Source organism: Poecile atricapillus, chromosome 29 (assembly GCF_030490865.1).
Source record: "Poecile atricapillus isolate bPoeAtr1 chromosome 29, bPoeAtr1.hap1, whole genome shotgun sequence".
NCBI classification, from domain to species: domain Eukaryota; kingdom Metazoa; phylum Chordata; class Aves; order Passeriformes; family Paridae; genus Poecile; species Poecile atricapillus.
Genome location: NC_081277.1, coordinates 768,551 through 785,881, shown reverse-complemented (window position 1 = coordinate 785,881; position 17,331 = coordinate 768,551). Strand labels below are relative to the sequence as shown.

The window sequence follows — 17,331 nt, the reverse complement described above, 5'->3', positions numbered from 1 at the left end:
CTCCTGCTGCTCCTGCAGCTGCTGCACGAGGCTGGGCAGGGTCCCCGTGTGCCCCCTGCCCTCCGGGCCTGGGCTCAGCCATGGGGGGCTCTGTCCCCTGTTCCTGGCCGGGTTTGGTCCCAGATCACGGTCCCACAGCAGCTGGGGGCCAGCACCAGAGGAGCGGTGAGGCTGAAGCAGGCATGGTGCTGGGGGTGCTGGGGAGGCTGGGAGTGGGGAGGGCAAAGTGAGGTCTTCAGCTGCAGAAGGGGGCTGGGGGAATACAGATGTGGCAGCAGCTGTAACAATGTCACCACAGCAAGCTGCCAGAACCGTGGTGCTCCCCCTTTGCTGTTCACAGCAGGCCTCGCTTGGATCCTGCTATTTCCAACTCCCTGTTCCCAATTCTCCCCCTCTCTGCTTTTCTGTGTGCACAAGGATGCAGTGTCCTACATCCTGAGGATTGAGGGGAGGCCATACACCATCCACCTGCAGCAGCAGTGAGTTGACCCTGACATTGCCCTCACTGACAGAGCTGCCCTGCTTCCTCGTGGCTGCAGGACCCGCAAGAAGCTCGAGAAGCTCTGGATGACGGATGATGGTAATGGTGCTTACAACACCTCACTTTGCACCTCTCTCTTGCAGTGCCTTTTTATCTGATGATTTCCAGACTTACGTGTCCAGTGAGCAGGGGTCTTTGCAGGCTGATTCTGCCCACGTTGAGGTAACCTGGCCTTGCTTTGGGCTGTCTGTGCTTTCAGTGTCTCTGCCCAAGGCAGCTGCTCCAGCTGTCTGGGTGCTGGGTAAGGGATCACCATCCCAGCCATGGAAGGGACTCCCTGTCCTCTGTCACGTCCTAGGGAGGCTGTCACTACTGGGGGTACATCGATGGCTTCCCTGGCTCGGCAGTGACCCTCAGCACCTGCTCAGGGCTCAGGTAAAGTACCAGCCCTGTCCCTGTGCTGCCCTCCCCGTGGGCACTTGCCTGGCCTTTGCCAGGGGGGCCAGGGATGCCCTGGCAGCTGCTGCTGGGGCAGCTCTGCAGTGCCCGGAGCAAGCAGTCAGTGCTGCCTTGGCAGGGGTTTGCTGCAGTTTGAGAATGTCAGCTACGAGATCCAGCCCCTGGGCTCCTCCTCTGCCTTCCAGCACGTGTTGTATCGAGTGGGTGAGGAGCAGATGGCAGAGGCCCCTCCAGCCCACAGCCCCCCCAAAGGAGGGGAGATGTTGGACAGGGCCCACGGGGAGGATGAGGTGAGCGGTGCCTGTTTGTCAGTGCTGCTGCTGTCCCTGTCCTGTCAGAGGGGTCTGGTTCTGCTGGAAGCTTTGGCCAGACACTTGGACACAAACTTTGAAGGGACACTTGAGAAGCACAGCCAGCAGCAGCAGTGAGGTGACCAGAGAATGCAGGATCTACTTTGAAGCCCATTTTCTCTTTTAGCCCCTCTCGGCCGCTGCACAAGCTCCCAAATACCTCACAGTCTACGTGGTTTTGGACAAGGCTTTGGTAAGTCCATGCTAACCACTTTTTCCTTGTCTTTACCTGACTTCTGTGAGCATGGAAATGGTAACATTTCCCAGCTTTTACATGGATTTGTTTTCTGTTTTGAAAAGTTACGCATTCCGTGGATTTTTTAGGAAAAAAGGAACATGAATTTGTAACTCATGTCTCAATCATTTCAGTGTTCCAACATTGTTGTGCTTCACCCTGGTAAGCAGCTTGTCCACCCTTGTTTCTTCTTGGGTTGTTTTTCAGTACAACTATATGGGATCAGACCCGAATGCTGTGACACAGACAGTAATCCAGGCCTTCAATTTAATCAACAATGTGAGTTTTTAAGTCTGGTTTGTACTACAGTGGATGGGAGACGAGGGGGATGTTGGTGTTAGCAGTGGACACCTCTCTTCTAGGTGCTTTTAGGTTTAGGAGAATGTTATGTAAAAAATTCCATGTTTCCTTGAGAAGGCTTTTCTTCAGACATGTCAGTCTGCCACAAAAGAACATCTTTCCCTGTGTGATGGCCACGTCTTATGCAGATGTACAGATAAAGAGGCAATTTGCCTTAGGGCAGCCACACCCCCCTGCATTTTGAGGACTCCTGGGTTGCTTCCCTCCCTGATCTCACTGGTCCAATTAACCTGCTTACTCTCAGGTGCTTGTAACCAACTTCCAGTCCTGTTCTTTACTCCACTGGTGATCTTATGGTTCACTTGTGTAATGAGAAGTTATTCCCAAAATCTACAACACTTCTTATGAAGTTACTGGACTTTGGCTCAGGCCTCTTGCTGTATCCCTTTATTCTTTAGATGTGTTCATTCTGTATGGCTGCAGATGTCTTTGAGGCACTGACAGCAGCAATTTACTTTTCCCATGTGTTTACTGTGTGCAGAGTAGTGACTCTGCATGAAGGGAAGGTGTGAGAGCAGAGGTTTCCTCTCTTCCAGATGTTTGATCCCCTTAATGTCACCATTGTACTGTCCTCCCTGGAGCTGTGGGCAGAGGGGGATAAAATATCGACAGCAGGAGGTACAGACGATCTTCTACAGAGATTTTTACAGTGGAAACAGCTGTCCCTGGAGCCACAGGCACACAACATTGCTTCTCTCTTAGGGTAAGATAAAGGTTCATTAGTGTTAAAGATTATGTTGTAGCAATTAGTCAAACCAATGTAAGTTGAAATATAAAGGATTCCTTTGATACATGCTTTTTAAAAAATCTGTATTTCCTTAATACAAATTACATAATTACTTAAATCCTTAATATTCTTGAAGTATTTAAAGACGTTCCTCCTAGTGATGCAGCAGCTGCAATGGTGCCATCCCTTCCTTGCCACCCAGCCAGGCTGAGGAGATGGGGAAGGTGGCAGCCCCCAGTCCCTGCCCAGCAGCAGGCAGCAGCCTCCCACCACGCAGACCCTGCCCCAGCTCCCCTGGGGACAGCAGAGCAGTCGGGGGCACCAGGGGGACTTGGGCTATGCAGACCCAGCCGAGAGAGCGTCGGTGGCAGCAGCAGTGACCACACCTCTGTTCCAGGTACAGGGACCGAGGAGGATTCATGGCTGCAGCGGCTCCAGGAGGGGCATGTGAGAGAGATGCTGCTGCCACAATGGCCCTGGTATGGTCCCACTTGTCCTCTGCCCATCCCTCACCAGCCCACATGGCTGTGAGGCAGCTGTGGGCAGCAGGATCAGGGCTGGATGGGAGCAGGTGGGAGGATCTGTGTCTGGAGCAGGGATCTCTGCAAGGGATCTCAGCTCTGGCAGCTCATCTCTCTCCTCCCTGCAGTACCACGGGAACGTGACTTTGGAGTCCTTCTCCACCCTGCTGGCTCAGGGGCTGGGCTACAGCCTGGGCATGGACCTGGACAGCTCCCGAGGCTGCGGCTGCCCCGGGCGTGTCTGCACCATGAGGCCAGAGGCGCTGTGAGTTTGCCCCGGGGCTGCAGGGGCTGGGGCATGGCAGGGGGGACGGGGGTGGTTTCATGGTGTCCCTTGTCAGAGGAGGCCTCTGCAACTGTCATTCCATTGCAAAAAGTACAACAAATTAGAATCATAGACTCATGGAATCACTCAGGTTGGAAAAGGCCTCCAAGACCACTGAGTCCAGCCTTTGACCCATCGCCACCTTTGGCAACTGGAGCAGAGCACTGAGCGCTGTGTCAGTCCTTTCTTGAACACCTCCAGGGATGGGGCTCCACCACCTCCCTGGGCAGCAATTCCAGTGCCTGACCACTATTTCAGTGGAGAAATACCTGCTTTTATGCCTCTAAAAAGTAAAAAAGAATTAATTAAATAGCAAATTAGGGCCCAATTTGACAAAAGAGATTTTTGCTCTCTAAAATTAAGGTCCTTCAGAATGTTTTTCAACCTCTGTTAATAATGAGCTGTAGATCAGGTGAATTAATAGACCCCTGGGACCATCCTACCCTGTGCCAGTGTCTGGGCGAGCCCTTGACTTGCACAGAGCTTTGGAGAGAGAGAGAGAGAGAGGGAGGGAGGAGGGTGAGTGTGTAACACACAAGCTGATAACCGCTTTATTTCAGACATTTCAGTGGGGCAAAAGCCTTCAGCAACTGCAGCATCAGGGCCTTTGAGAGCTTCCTGAAGCGGGGCAGAGGCTCCTGCCTTTTCGGCAGCCCCCGCCTGTCCCGCCGGAGCGGAGCCCTGTGCGGCAACGGCGTGGTGGATCCGGGCGAGCAGTGCGACTGCGGCACGGCACAGGTGAGCCGAGCCCCGAACCGGGACCGAACCCGAACCGGGACCAACCTGGCACCGGGGCCAAACCCCGAACCGGGACCGAACCCTGAACCGGGACCGAACCCTGAACCGGGACCAACCCGGCACCGGTACCGAACCCCGAACCGGGACCGAACCCGAACCGGGACCGAACCCGAACCGGGGCCGAACCCTGAACCGGGACCAAACCCGAACCGGGACCGAACCCTGAACCGGGACCGAACCCTGAACCGGGACCAACCCGGCACCGGTACCGAACCCTGAACCGGGACCAACCCGGCACCGGTACCGAACCCCGAACCGGGACCGAACCCAAACCGGGGCCGAACCCCGCTGCGGGACCGAACCCCGCTGCGGGACCGAACCCCGAACCGGGACCGAACCCCGAACCGGTACCGAACCCCCCTGCGGGACCGAACCCGGCACCGGGACCAAACCCCGCACCGGGACCAAACCCCAAACCGGGACCGAACCCCGCAGCGGGACCGAACCCCGCAGCGGGACCGAACCCCGAACCGGAGCCGAACCCCGAACCGGGACCGAACCCCGAACCGGGAGGCTGGGGAGGAGGTGCAGAACCCCCGGGAGCCGCGCTGCAGCCGGGAGCAGCCGAGGGAGGGATGGGTTTGAGATGGTTTCTGTGTAGCGGCCATCTGGCGGCAGCCTTGTCCATTTGTTCTGCTGGATATTGCCCAGGTAATTCGGGAGAGGAGGAGGAGGAGAGGCTCGGGGGTACAACACAATAAAATGAGTTTGCCATGTGTCCCCAGGAATGCCTGAAGAACAGGTGCTGCACTCAAACGTGTACACTGAAGCCAAGAGCAAGATGTGCCTCCGGATTATGTTGTAGGGGTTGTCAGGTAAGACACATTTTTTTAATTATCACAAAATCATTCTTTATTTTGGACAAATATGTTCCATGTTTGGAATTATGTTCCCATGCTGAGGGATAGAGCCAAACTTATTGCTGTGCAATGGGAAAGGTTCCTGGGTTGGGTTTCCCAGCTCAGCTCGTGGGAAGCCCTGGGGGACTCTTGTCACCGGCGGTGTCACACATGGTGCGGTCACCCCAGCGCCTCAAGGGGGACCCTGGGGCCATGGTCAGGAGGGGCTGTGCGGGCAGGCGAGGGAGGCTGCAGAGCTCCTCCTGCTCCTCCTCATCCTCCTCAGTTCAAGCGGAGGAACTCGCTGTGCCGCCCGGCCGCCGATGCCCAGTGCGACCTGCCCGAGTTCTGCAGCGGCTCCTCCGCCTCCTGCCCCCCCGACGTGTTCATCCAGGATGGGCACGACTGCGGCCACGGCTCTGGCTACTGCTACCAGGGACGCTGCCGCTCCTCAGACCTGCAGTGCAAGCGGCTCTACGGGAAAGGTACCGGGCTGTGCTGGTGGCACTGCCGTGCTCAGGGACAGGGACAGGGACAGGGACAGCAGCACGGTGCTCAGTTTGTACCTGTACTCTTCAATGCACCAGCCTTGGGGAGAGCAGGGCACCTGGAGAGAAGGCACAGCTTTAGGAAAGCATTTCAAGTTCTCTTTTGGCTCTTGTTGATAGAGTCCCCCACTGCTTCACAGATAACAATGGAAAGAACAAAAAGCAAATTATTTTCTGTGGGCAAACTCAGTCAGAGAACTTCCCTGTTTTCTACTCCCCTGCTGATTTCTGAGGTTCAGGACTGCTGGGGGTTTGGGCAGGGATAGGTATGTTTTCTCTAATTAAATTGTGAAAAATGAAGTTACTAGATACCATAGTATATTCCTTTGTGTTCATTTAAACTGTAACAAATCTTATTGCTAAACTTGTAGATTCAAGGAATGCTCCCATCATCTGTTACGAGGAGATTAACGGGCAGCAAGACAGGTTTGGGCACTGCGGGTTCAAGAGCAAACACAAGTACCGGCCCTGTACTTGGAGGTATGCTGGGGATGTAAAATGCATGTTTAATTGGGATTGGCCAGTCAAGAGAAGTGTCAGGACTCCAGTTTATGGTGAGATTTGTGAAGGAATAAATACCTCTGTGTGTGTTCTCCTTGATACGGTGTCTCTCCTTATGTCACAGATCCTCCCTTGGCCTTCCCCATCCTGCTGATGTTTTCTCACCAGATTGTGGTGTTTAATGTTCTGGTGTCCATCAGGCAGGATCTGTGTGTGTCTGTGTGTGTTTGATACACATCCTGTGCAAATTGGCTTTCCAGGGATCTCAGGTGTGGGAAGTTAATCTGCACGTACCCGTCCCACAAGCCCTTCTCATCAACTGCTGCTGCTGCTGCCGTCATTTACGCCCAGGTGCGGCACCATTTGTGTGTATCTCTGAACTACCTGAACGTCCCAGCGTGGCTGGATCCACTTCTGGTTCCTCCAGGAACAAAGTGTGGCTCTGGAAGGGTAAGGAAATATTTCGTAATCATCTGAAATGACAAATAGAAACTGTAAATATTAACAAGATCATAGAAACACTTTTTCCTTGCAGCAGTGTGCTTGATATTTAAAAGCACTGTAAAAACTTGCAAACATTGCATTAAAGGTTTGGTGGGGTGTGAGCACTAAACATGACCTGGCCCCAGGGCAGAACTGTGGCTTCTTTGTCTTTTTTATTTATTGTTTTTAAGTAGTGTGTTTCCCTTTGGGCCTGATGCACTGAGTGCTGTTTGTGTGAGGCAGTGCTGGGCTGGAGCTGCCATGGTTTTTCCCAGGTGTGTATAAACAACACATGCCACCCACTCTCAGAGCTGAGAAACAACTGTGACAGCAAAGCAAACTGCCACGGCCACGGCGTGAGTGCCACGGGGCGCAGGGCCGGGGGACAGAGGCAGCACAGGGGGGACAGAGGCAGCACAGGGGGGGCAGCACAGGGGGCACAGAGGCAGCACGGGGGGGACAGAGGCAGCACAGGGAGCACAGAGGCAGCACAGGGGGGACAGAGGCAGCACAGGGAGCACAGAGGCAGCACAGGGGGGACAGAGGCAGCACAGGGGGGACAGAGGCAGCACACGGGGGGCAGAGGCAGCACGGGGGGGACAGGGCTGGGGGACAGAGACAGCACACGGGGGACAGAGGCAGCACGGGGGGGACAGGGCCGGGGGACAGAGGCTGCACGGGGGGGACAGAGGCAGCACAGGGGGGACAGAGACAGCACAGGGGGGACAGAGACAGCACAGGGGGGACAGAGGCAGCACAGGGGGGACAGAGGCAGCACAGGGAGCACAGAGACAGCACAGGGGGGACAGAGGCAGCACAGGGGGGACAGAGGCAGCACAGGGGGGACAGAGGCAGCACAGGGGGGACAGAGACAGCACAGGGGGCACAGAGGCAGCGCACGGGGGACAGAGGCAGCACGGGGGGGACAGAGGCTGCACGGGGGGGACAGAGGCAGCACAGGGGGCACAGAGGCAGCGCACGGGGGACAGAGGCAGCACAGGGGGGACAGAGACAGCACACGGGGGGCAGAGGCAGCACGGGGGGGACAGGGCTGGGGGACAGAGACAGCACACGGGGGACAGAGGCAGCACGGGGGGGACAGGGCCGGGGGACAGAGGCTGCACGGGGGGGACAGAGGCAGCACAGGGGGGACAGAGGCGGCACAGGGGGGACAGAGGCAGCACAGGGGGCACAGAGGCAGCACAGGGGGGACAGAGGCAGCACAGGGGGCACAGAGGCAGCACAGGGGGGACAGAGGCAGCACAGGGGGGACAGAGGCGGCACAGGGGGGACAGAGGCAGCACAGGGGGGACAGAGGCGGCACAGGGGGGACAGAGGCAGCACAGGGGGCACAGAGGCAGCACAGGGGGGACAGAGGCAGCACAGGGGGCACAGAGGCAGCACAGGGGGGACAGAGGCGGCACAGGGGGGACAGAGGCAGCACAGGGGGGACAGAGGCAGCACAGGGGGCACAGAGGCAGCACAGGGGGGACAGAGGCGGCACAGGGGGGACAGAGGCAGCACACAGGGGACAGAGGCAGCACAGGGGGGGCAGAGGCAGCACACGGGGGACAGAGGCAGCACAGGAGGGACAGAGACAGCACACGGGGGGCAGAGGCAGCACGGGGGGGACAGGGCCGGGGGACAGAGGCTGCACGGGGGGGACAGAGGCTGCACGGGGGGGACAGAGGCAGCACAGGGGGGACAGAGGCAGCACACGGGGGGCAGAGGCAGCACATGGGGGGCAGAGGCAGCACACAGGGGACAGGGCTTGCTGCACACCCCTACCCTCCCCTGCGCTTTGCAGGTGTGCAACAACAAGGGCAATTGCCACTGCCACCCGGGCTGGCAGCCCCCCGACTGCCAGAGGAGGGGCTCCCGTCGGGGGGGCAGCAAGGACAGCGGCCTGCAGCTGACGGAGAGAGGTGAGTGAGTGAGTGTGGGCAGCCCTGGGCATGGCATGGGCCGGGCTGGCAGCACCCCGTGCCCAGCTGGGCTGTGTCCTGCCAGGCCTGCAGCGAGCGCTGGAGGATGGGGAGATGGCCTGGCTGGTGCTGGGCTCCAGCCTCGTCCTGCTCGTGCTCACCGCGGCCCTGGGGCTCGGCCTGTGGCGGCAGCGGGGGCCGGGCCCGGGCCGTGGGGAGCAGCCGCCGGCCCTGGAGCGGTGAGTGCGGAGCCCGGGGTCCCTGGGGGATGAAGGGGTGGGAGAGGGCTGAGGGGATCCTGCAGAGGGGAGGGAAAGGGGCAAGGTGATTCCCATGGGGACACGGTGACCTCAGGCTGAGGCACTGAGTCAAGTCAGGGCCAAGGCACCACTGCAGGTCCCCCCACAGCACCATCCGGGACATGAACAGGGAGCTGGAGCCAGACCTGGAGCTGAATCTGGAGCCGGACCCAGAGCTGGCCCTGGAGCTGCAGACAGACCTAGAGCGAGAGCCAGACCTAGAGATGAAGACAGGCACGGACCCCGCAGCAGAGCCAGCGCTGGGGCAGCACCACGGGCACTAATTAAAGGTGTTGGGCAAAGCTGGTGTCATGGCCCTGTGGTTTTATGCTTTTGTTGTTTGTGTTTTTTGTCAGAGTTAATCCTGCTCTTGGGGCCTAGGGGCCACAGCTGCTGCGATTGTCCCCTTTTCTCTGTGGGCACATGGGATTTGCCCATCTGTGAGGGCTGTGAAGCTGCCTGGTGCTGGGGACTGTTGGGCAGGGACAGCTCAGGTGCTGTGGCTGCCTCTGAAGTGAACTTTTGTGTGTGACAGTGGATGTGTGTGGCTCCTGGTCCCCCTGCTCAGAGCTGGGGACCAGGGAATGTCGCTGTCCCGTGTGGTGGCCGTGGTGCCGGTGTCATCTCTGTTTTGCACACACTTTGTGAAGTGCACATTTCCTGCAGTGCCTGTGGACCTGCACCCCACGGAGATGTCAGTCCTGCTGTTTGTACCCCTGGCCCTTCCCCTCCCATGCACTCACAGTGCCTCCAGCCCCAACCCCAGCACTCACAGCGCTGCCTTTCCCCCAGAAATCTGCTGTTAGGGAAGACCCTTCTCAGAGCACCCTGCTGAGCCCTGCTCTGCTGCTGGGACCCCAGTGGCAGCCCCAGTGACCCCAGCACCTTGGGGAAAGCAGCAGCATCCCCTGTGTTTTGTGCATCTCTGGCCAGGTACCAGCATGAGCTTGCCAGCATTGAGCACCCCCGAGCTGGAATGCTGGCTCCTGCCTGACAGTCAGGTCAGCAGCTCACTGCACACAGGTTTGGCATTGCCAGGATGGAGGAGATCCCCATGCAGGGACCATCCCGGGGGAGCGTGGCAGCCCCTCAGAGCAGCCCTGGGAGGAGTCAGCTCAGAGCCCCTGGGGTGCCCCCAAGGCTTTCCCATGGGTGGATGCCCACGGGGGACAGAGTTTAAGTTTGCTCCACAACAAAGCCTTATCAGCAACCTTTAGCCGTGTTTGCTCAGACCCTCTGGCCATTGGGCAGCCAGGCCCGGCCCCCCAGGACAAGGTACTGCTGCTGGCTCAGCACATGCTGCCAGGGGGGTGGCCAGGCCAGAGCACAGCCAGTGTTCAGCAATGCAGGCCAGCGGTGACACCGAGGAGCCCCCACTGCCTCTGGCACTGAGCAGGTTTCAGGTCTCCGAGGAGTTTGGCTTCCTGCTTCCCGATCCTCTGGTAGGAGCTGGCTGTGCCTCCCCATCCGCATGCCACAGGAAAATAGAGGGGTTGGTGAGCAGCTTTCTGGGGGAGCTTTGATTTAGCATTTTGCTATAACACTTGACAAAGAACAATGAGGAAGGCAGGTGCTGTTTTGGCATTTTCATAGGACAAACCCCTACCCTTTAAAATGATGGAAGTGGCTGCAGCAAGCAGCACAGAGGAGAGATGAAGGAGCTCTGCCATTTACACACCGGCCTTGGCTCTAGAGGATTTGGGGGAGTGCAAGAAGGACAAGTCTCCTGTGTCCAAAGTGGGGCTATTTATTACAGGCCTGGATCCACAGTGGGACTGGGTGGGGACAGACAGATCGTGTTCACCGTCCGTTAATTTGTGACCACGCAGGCTCATCTTACAGGAGAGGGGAAGCAGACACAAGCCCTCAGCAGCAGTGTGTGAGGCTGGGTGGGTGCTGGGAGCCTGGGCACATTCACAGCCCTCTCTCTGCCTCTCCCCACCAAGACAGAGCTGCCAGCACCCTACGGCCCCTGGATGGACATCGCCCATGAGCTGCCCCAGCTGATCGCGAGCCATCAGCTCCGCTCACGCGTTCACCAGGTATGGTGTTCTCCTTCCTGCCTCCAGAGCTCTCTCAAACCTTGGTCTGACACTGCAGCGTCTGGAAAATGTGCAAAAACAACCCAGCAGCACAAATGTGTGCTGAGCCAGGACCGACACCAGGCGACAGCAAAGCCTTAACATTGGTGCAGAAATAACTCCCTCAGCAGATCCAAGTGCTCAGCAGCCAGCAGGGCTGGAGCAGGACCCCTCCAGGTGTCACAAGAACCATGTCACATTCCAGCCACGCTCCCTGCCAAAGGAGCACAGGTGCTCCATCAAATTCCAGTCAGGCTTGACCCTTTCAGCACACAGGGATCAGCTGCTCCCATGGGCATCCCAGAACCAGGAGGAGGGACTCCTTTTGGAGGAAAATCCCGTGGATTACTGTCCCTCCTCACAAACCAGGAACAGTGCAGCGGGAGCAAATCCTGCAGAGCGGGTGGGAAGGAGGCTTAAAGGCAGGGGAGAAGCACTAGGAGGGTTCCCCCCGGCTGGCAGGGCAGCCCATCCACGACAGGGGCCTTGGCACTGGCTGGCTCTGCTCCTTGCTCCCAAGGGTTTCCCTGGCAGATGCCGCAGCTGAGCTCCCAGCACCTCCGAGGACGTGAGGAGCTGCACTTGGCACACTTGGTGCTCAGCTTCATCACCATGGGCTACGTCTGGCAGGAGGGAGAGGAGGGCACCGTGCAGGTAAAGGCAAGGTAAAGCAGGTTCACCTGCTCCTTGGGGTCTGGGAGCTGATGCTGCTCCCTTAGAACTTATCCCAAGGGAGCAAAGCCCCTTTCCTGTGGCTGCAGCAGGAGAATGCCCCCTCCTGCCTGGCACCTTCCTGCAGCCTGACAACACCCCCTGTGCTTTGTGCCACTCAGGTCCTGCCCCGAAATCTCGCTGTCCCCTACTGGGAGGTGTCACAGGCCCTGGGGCTCCCGCCCATCCTCAGCCACGCAGACTTTGTGTTGGCCAACTGGAGGAGGAAGGACCCCAACGGGTAAATGGGCAAATGCCAGCGGAAAAAGCACGGTTCTCCCTGTGGCTGGGCAGCAGTGATGCTGGTGTTGGGGACAGACTGTCCCCAAACTGCTCCTGTTCTGCCAAAAACCCCTTGAATCCCATCTTTCCTGGGGTCGGCCTCGTGGGTGTGGACACAGGAACTCTGGGGACATGGGTGTCTCTGGGAGCAGCCCCTGGGGCAGCTCCTCTGTTCCCTGCAGAGCACAGACCATCACTAGAACAATTTATAATCTCTCTCTCTTTCCCTCTCTCATTTTCTTGTGCATTTGTTGGCCATAACTGAAATGTCTTCAGGCCTCTGGAAATTGAGTAAGTAGTTAATGCTCATTTATTTTCTAATGGCGTTGGTTTTGTTTGGATTGGCTCAGCTCTCCAGCACTGCTTGGGATCAACCTCTCTTGATGTGTGCACACATGAGCAGTGTTTGTCACACAGGTGCCACTGCCACGATAGCAAAGGGACTGGGCAGAGCCACTGGCTGCTCTGGCTGCACAGAGCCAGTGGCCACAGGCCATGGGGAGGCCACAGGGAGGATGGCAGGGCCCCCTAAAGCAGAGCAGTCCTGCTCCCCTTTCACTCTGTGCCAGCTCCTCTCTGCACAGGGTGCAGAGAAGAGGCTCTGGAGTCTGGGATGGTTTTCCACAGTGTGTAGGGAAATCCTGAGCCACCACCCCCCAATCCCTCTCCTCGGCCCCTTTTTGCAGGAACCTGGACACGATCATCACCCTGCCTGGTGGAGAGAGCCTGCAGGGCTTCATCCTTGTCACCCTGCTTGTTGAGAAGGCAGCTGTGCCTGGCATTAAGGTGGGTACTGCTGTGTGTTGGGGCTCTTTGCTTACCTGCACTGTAAAGTGCCTGGGGTGCACCCACAAGGTTTTCCTGTCCCCTGAACCTGGGCTGGGGAAGGGGCAGAGCATGGGTGGCACCAAATGTCCACAACCACTGCACACAGACATCCTACCCATCCCACCCCTTTGTGACCTGGTGCTCTCCCTCCTCCCCTCGCAGGCAATCAGCCGGGCCCTTGGTGCCATCCTGCAGGGCGATGAGGAGACCCTGCACAGAGCCTTGGAGGAGCTGGCAGGGGCCATTGAGGCCATGAGAGAGGCGCTGAGGCAGATGCATGGTGAGAGCAGCTGGTGCATGCTGCAGCTCATCACATGCATTGGTGCAACTGCCCATCACCTCTGATCTGACTGACTTCCCCCTAGACCATGTGGATCCAGAAGTGTTCTACTCTGAGATCCGGATCTTCCTCTCTGGGTAAGTGCAGCCTGTTTCCCTTCAGAGCCACTGTGCTGGCAGCTCCCAGGGCTGGGGGGAGCTGGGAATGTGCAGGGAAGGGGCAGCACAGATGGGATATGGAATTCCCCAGGGCAGGGTAGGGTCCAGCTTGTGTCTGGCAGTATGTTCCCCAGAGCATCATGATCCTGTCCCTCAGGGATTCCTAGGCACTGGATCAGTTGGGCAGGGACTGTGCCCAAGGGCTGGGGTCTGCCTCCCTCCAGCTTCTCTGCATCCCATGCTGCAGCTCAGCCCTGACAGCCCTGACAGCCAGAATTGTGCACAAATTAATCTTTCCTGCTCTTGGCCCAACAGTTTTGACAGGAGAGGAGGAATTTCTATTTACTTCCACACTGTGTACGCAAAGCTCCAAAGCTGAGCAGAGGCTCTTCTCACTGTGTGGGAAACATCCATAACAATCCTTCTGCTGCTGCTGTGTTACAATTCTGTCAGTTGTAAAAAAGAAAATCCCCCCCAAATACTGAAAACACTGTTTGGGCAAGGCAGAACCACAGCCCCAAGAGCCCAGCACAGCACATTCACCATCCCTCAGCATCCCTGTGGGGCTGCAGCATCTGCAGACTCTAGGTCTGGGGCTTCTCAGGGGGGTTCTATTTTTATTTCTCAGCATTCCCAAGTAAAAGGCTCCATGCACCATGTTTAAGCTTCTCTCATTCTTTATGCAAGCTGCCCTTGTCTCGATGGTCATCAGCTTAGGAAAACATGCCTTTTAAATTCCCTTCTGCTTATAAGAACTTCCCACTAGTAGAGGTTACTATAAATACAATCCTGGGAGAACTAAAAATACTCTGGTATTTGATAATGAATCTATTTTCTCTGCAGTTTGTGTAAAATCTATTCCTGTAGCCCAACAGACACTGCAGCCAGTACCTAAAGCCTCATGGAATGGTGCATTCTGCTAAGGTCAACAGATACATATTTGTGCCAGACACTTTACCTCCCTGAAATCATAACAGATCTCCATTTGGGTGTAACTTGTCCATTTCGGCACAAGGGGGGCTGACAGGATCTGAGTTCAGGGTGTGTGTGGGAGGCACCAGCAGTGCTCTCAACCTGCCCAGGACCAGCAGCTTCAGAGAGACAAAATCCCATCCTTGCCTTGTTATCTACAGAGATAAATAGAGGCGGGCTGGCCTGACCTCTATATGTCTTTTAAATGCCTTTTAAAAGACATCACCCTGAGTAATAAGAACAAAGGAAAATCCAAACTCTGGGGGCTCAGAGGAGTGTTTGGGTGACTACCTGCTTCTCTGAATGGCTGCTGCCATTCAAGGAATTGATGTAAAGTGCCATTATTGCCCAGACAAGTGCCCCCTCCTCTCTCACACACCTAAGGCAGCTCTGCTTGCAAAAACCTTCCCAAAGTGGAGCAGGAGGTGCAGCCAGGCAGGGCAGTGTGACTCAGCACCATGCCACAGGGTGCTCAGCAGGGCATGGCGACCCCAGAGAACGCTCTTCTGGCAAAGGAAAATCAAGGATGTCTCCTTACACCCATGGCCTCATTGTGTGCTTTGGCACAGTGTTTGATTTCCAAGTTTATCTTCTGTTTGAGGAGGGCTGACATGGCTGAGTTGGAGGATGAGACCCATGGGCTGGGCCAGGAAAGTTTTGCTCAGTCTTGCCAGCCCAAGGTCCCTTCTCACAGGCCCCTGTCCCCAGCCCCATGGCTGCTGCCTGCCTGACTGCCGTGTCTCCTGCTCAGCTGGAAGGACAACCCTGCCATGCCACATGGGCTCATCTACGAGGGGGTGTCCCCGGAGCCCTTGGCGTACTCGGGGGGCAGCGCGGCGCAGAGCTCGGTCCTGCACGCCTTTGATGAGCTCCTGGGGATCTGCCACCGCCAGGACTGTGGTGAGCCACGAGCTTTTCCTTTTCCAGAGCAAGTGAGGGGCAGGGGAAGAGATGAGCCAGAGCGCTTCCCATGTCTGTGCCAGCTCTGTCAGGCAGGAGGACATGTGCCCATTGCAGACCCTGGCTGGGACCAGGAGGAAGGTTATAAATGTGGCTTCAGCAGGTGCTTCATCACCACCATAAATTCACAAAAGCACTCATTTGGCTTCTTGCATGTCAGCTTTTTGCTGAGGTTCTCCATGGGCCCAGAGATGAGGGAGCAGAGCATGTAGGCATCCTGCCAGTAAGAGGCCATTCATAAAGCTCCACGTTAGTCCAGCCCACAACAGAAATATTTACCAGAAATTAGCAAAAACACTTTACTAGCAAAAAAAACCCCAAACCAAAAGGCTGGGAGCAGGGCTAAACTCTGCCTTTTAGGGTTAGCACCAGCCTCAACAGAGCACTGACCTAATATGGGTTTTCTTTCTCAATTTGGAGGCAGAGCAGAGGAGGCTGTGCAGGCTGTCAGGGGTCCCTGCAAACTGTGCCAGCACCGCAGCTCCAGGCCAGCTTCTCTCCTAGAGGCTCAGGGCTTTTAATCTGCTTACCCACAACTCATTCCTTCCTTTGCTGCTGTCTTGCAGCTGCCTTCCTGCACAGGATGAGGGACTACATGCCCCCGCCCCACAGAGCCTTTGTGGAGGAGATCCGGGGTGCCGTGTCCCTGAAGCAGCATGTGCTGTCCTCGGGGGATGAGCGGCTCCGAGCCGCCTTCAATCGCTGCGTGTCTGCGCTGACAGACTTCAGGTCCTACCACATCAGCATCGTCACCAAGTACATCGCCACCGCGGCGGCCAAAGCCAGGGCCAGGCGGGCACAGCCGTGTGCCAGCGCCGGCCCCGCGCTGGGAAAGCCCCCGTCTGCCCTGGAGGCTAAAGGAACCGGCGGCTCCCACATCTTCAGCTTCCTGAAGAGCATCAGGGACACCACCAGGGAGGGGATGATAAGTGCCTGACCTAGCCCGAGGGTTGCCCAAAGCGGGGCGCAGGAGGCCAAGGGGCTTTGGTGTCTGATCCAGGATCCAAAACCTCGCATCAGCATCAGCCTTCCCACCCTGTGCACGTCTGAGACATGAGGGCTGCTGAGAGAAAGCGCTGCTGGTGCTGCTGGTGCTGCTGGTGCTGCTGCTGCTGGTGCTGGTGCTGCTGCTGGTGCTGCTGCTGGTGCTGCTGCCGCCGCTGCCTCCCCCAGCAGGCACTCAGCGAGCTCAGCATCCTCCCCTGGCAGCGGCATGGGCACGGTGTCCTCCTGTGGAACTGGCGTTCACACATCACCCCCGGGTCCCAGGGGAGAGCTGTTCCCTCCCAGCCCCGCTCCTTCCCCGCTCCGCCCCGGGCGGGGGCCGCAGCTCCGGTACACACGGGTGGGTTACACGGACGAATAAAGCGGCGATTCCCGAGCCAGCCACAGGCAGGGCCTGTGTCCGTCACCACCCCGCAGCTTCTCCAGCACCAGGTGGCGGCAGAAAACCGCGTTCGGCTGCGACACGGAGCGGGCTGGGGAGCCAGGCACGGGTGGGGAGAGCGGAGAGAGCGGGGATGGGATGGGGAGCTGGGCACGGGTGGGCAGAGCGGGGATGGGGAGCTGGGCACGGGTGGGATTGGGGGCGTGGAGGGCGGAGGGGTTCGGGGCACAGCGAAGGGCATGAAGGAGCTCCCCGCTGTGATCTCCAGCCTCTGGCACCCAGACATGGCTCCTGTCCATCCACCCCTGCAGAGTGATCATGGTTACTCCAGGGGAGTCCAACAAACACCAGCTCTCCCATCATGAAAGCGACGCTGAAGCCGCTCAAACCCAGCCACGAGAGGAGTGTGGATGAAGGAGAGCCAAGCTGTGGGATACATGCAGGGTGTCCAGGAGGCTCTGTTCACGGGAAGAGGCTGTACCGAGGCACAGGGGTTGCTCCATGGCCAACTCCATTGCCCCTCCTGGTTCATTAAGGGCTCAGGCTCATAGGGGCAAAGCTGCAACACTGCACATGGGCTTCACTTTGAGTCTCAGTGATAATACAGTGTTGTAGCAAGGGACATGGGGACACATGGCTTCCCCAAGGGGCCAGCACGAGAAAAATACTTCTGACAAAGGCCTGATCCTCACTCGGTACCGGCAGCAGAATGCCACCCAGCCTGGAGCCGGGATCATCCCAGTACAGAGGCTCCTCTGACACAGACCCGTGAGCAGCCCCTGTGCCGCTCCTGCCTGGCACTGCCTGGCCCAAGGCTGCAG

At 57.6% G+C, this 17,331-nt stretch overlaps 2 protein-coding genes across 10 annotated transcripts; both read left to right on the top strand.

Annotated features, from left to right (window-relative positions):
• Positions 1–1,186: 1,186 nt before the first annotated feature.
• On the top strand, positions 1,187–9,259 carry LOC131589509 (disintegrin and metalloproteinase domain-containing protein 32-like). Its single transcript, XM_058859068.1, has 15 exons — positions 1,187–1,230; positions 1,418–1,483; positions 1,733–1,804; positions 2,422–2,588; positions 3,010–3,091; positions 3,262–3,398; positions 4,019–4,196; positions 4,982–5,071; positions 5,382–5,580; positions 6,015–6,123; positions 6,405–6,594; positions 6,903–6,983; positions 8,435–8,552; positions 8,638–8,791; positions 8,961–9,259. Exons 1-15 carry the CDS (start codon positions 1,201–1,203, stop codon positions 9,133–9,135), a joined length of 1,848 nt encoding a protein of 615 aa, XP_058715051.1. The 5' UTR covers positions 1,187–1,200; the 3' UTR covers positions 9,136–9,259.
• Positions 9,260–10,127: 868 nt separating this feature from the next.
• On the top strand, positions 10,128–16,074 carry LOC131589510 (indoleamine 2,3-dioxygenase 2-like). Of its 9 annotated transcripts, none has more exons than XM_058859069.1 (10): positions 10,131–10,347; positions 10,798–10,893; positions 11,467–11,586; positions 11,766–11,884; positions 12,202–12,216; positions 12,612–12,711; positions 12,916–13,033; positions 13,119–13,170; positions 14,915–15,063; positions 15,690–16,074. In XM_058859069.1, the coding sequence occupies exons 1-10, from the start codon at positions 10,195–10,197 to the stop codon at positions 16,058–16,060; spliced, it is 1,293 nt and encodes a 430-aa protein (XP_058715052.1). In that variant the 5' UTR covers positions 10,131–10,194; the 3' UTR covers positions 16,061–16,074. The 9 variants fall into 9 exon arrangements, with proteins under 9 accessions (XP_058715054.1, XP_058715052.1, XP_058715053.1 ...); XM_058859070.1 differs by having other exon boundaries at positions 10,138–10,293; XM_058859076.1 differs by having other exon boundaries at positions 10,175–10,293; positions 10,802–10,893.
• Positions 16,075–17,331: the final 1,257 nt, after the last annotated feature.